At 25.1% G+C, this 1,463-nt stretch overlaps 1 protein-coding gene across 1 annotated transcript in view; it reads left to right on the top strand.

Moving 5' to 3' along the window:
- LOC107469483 (uncharacterized) overlaps positions 1 to 825 on the top strand; it is a 3,809-nt gene extending 2,984 nt beyond the window's left edge. The window contains exon 3 of the mRNA XM_016088854.3: positions 617 to 825. Coding sequence (XP_015944340.1) covers positions 617 to 682 — 66 coding nt within the window. The 3' untranslated portion in view covers positions 683 to 825. The remainder of the gene's footprint in view (positions 1 to 616) is intronic.
- The last annotated feature ends 638 nt before the right edge of the window (positions 826 to 1,463 follow it).

Raw genomic sequence — 1,463 nt, forward strand, 5'->3', positions numbered from 1 at the left:
TCTTAATAATTATCAAATCCTGAAGATAAGATTGTGGCATGTAATGTTGCCACTTGCCACCCCCAATTAGCAACTTGCAAGTTGAATGCTGCCTACTATAGGACCAATAAATACTTTATCTTTTTTATTGCTCCCTTAATCAGAAGATATGCACAGATTGTTGCCCCTTGCTCCACTCACATGGCATAATAATATTTATAATTCCGCTATTTATAATTTTTTTTATAATAAATATCATTTTAATATTAGTTTTTTTTTATAATTAACACTCCTTTTTAATTAAAAATAATTTAAATTTATAATTAATTAATTAATAATAAATATATGTTTATATGAATATAAAAAATATTTGATGTATAAAAATAGTGTTATTATAATACAGTAATATTATAGGATTAGTACAATTTATTCTTTTTGGTAAGTATGTAGTTATTAATATATTTTTATAAACTTATGTTAAAAGAAAAGACTCATATACACTAGTAAAATATGTGTACTACTAAATTTACTGACTAATATAAATGCTGACTCTAAATTTTTCAAGTTTAACATTCACATTCACGTGTATCCGAACAAATAAAATTGACCCTGTTTCTTCTGTTCCTGATATCTGCAGATTTCAGCTTGCAAAAATGGGTATCCGAGGTATCCCAAGATTCTTCAAGGGGAAAGAATCAAATGAATCCCCACCATTCATGGCACTAACAATAACAAATTAAATTAGAGGGAACCAATATTATTATTATTATTATCATCATTAGTTTAACATATATCAGCTAACAGCTTCATCAGCTATTCATACTAAGATGCGTCAAAGGATGCTAAGGTAATATAATAACTCCTCAAGAGATGAAATATGCAATTTTTAAATTAAAAATAAATAATTTGAAATAGTGATTTATGAATTTTTATACCAAACTTTCTAATTTTTACTCCTTTTCTTTTGTTGCAGGTTTATCCGAAGGATTTGCCTTACCTTGATGCCTAACACTCATTAGATTTTACTTTTTACATTTACGGCTACCATGATGCAAAAAGTTGTTGCATGGTGTTTTTAAGTATGTATATGTGCAAATATTAGATCTTCATCTTTATGTTTGGTTTATACCTCTTGTATATATAAAAGTGAATGGAATGTCAGTAATGCTATTACTTGGTGAAACTACTACTCAACTTATGACATTATTTAACTAATTATTATGGCACTACCGAATTGGGTTTTACTTGTAAGAACTAAAAATTAATTGGATTTCTTTAATTTAGATAAGAGAATATTTAAAATTAAAAAGTCTTGATTAGTTGTAATTGCTTCTATGAGGTCGAAAATTAGATTAATAATGCATAGTTTAAAACATTTAGGTTTTATTATTCTATTAGTTTATATAATTTTGACAAATTTTTAATTAGATTATTATATTCTTTTTAATTAAATTTTTATATTATTTTTAATTTTATAATTAGAT

This window comes from Arachis duranensis, chromosome 10, assembly GCF_000817695.3.
Source record: "Arachis duranensis cultivar V14167 chromosome 10, aradu.V14167.gnm2.J7QH, whole genome shotgun sequence".
Classification (NCBI taxonomy): Eukaryota; Viridiplantae; Streptophyta; class Magnoliopsida; order Fabales; family Fabaceae; genus Arachis; species Arachis duranensis.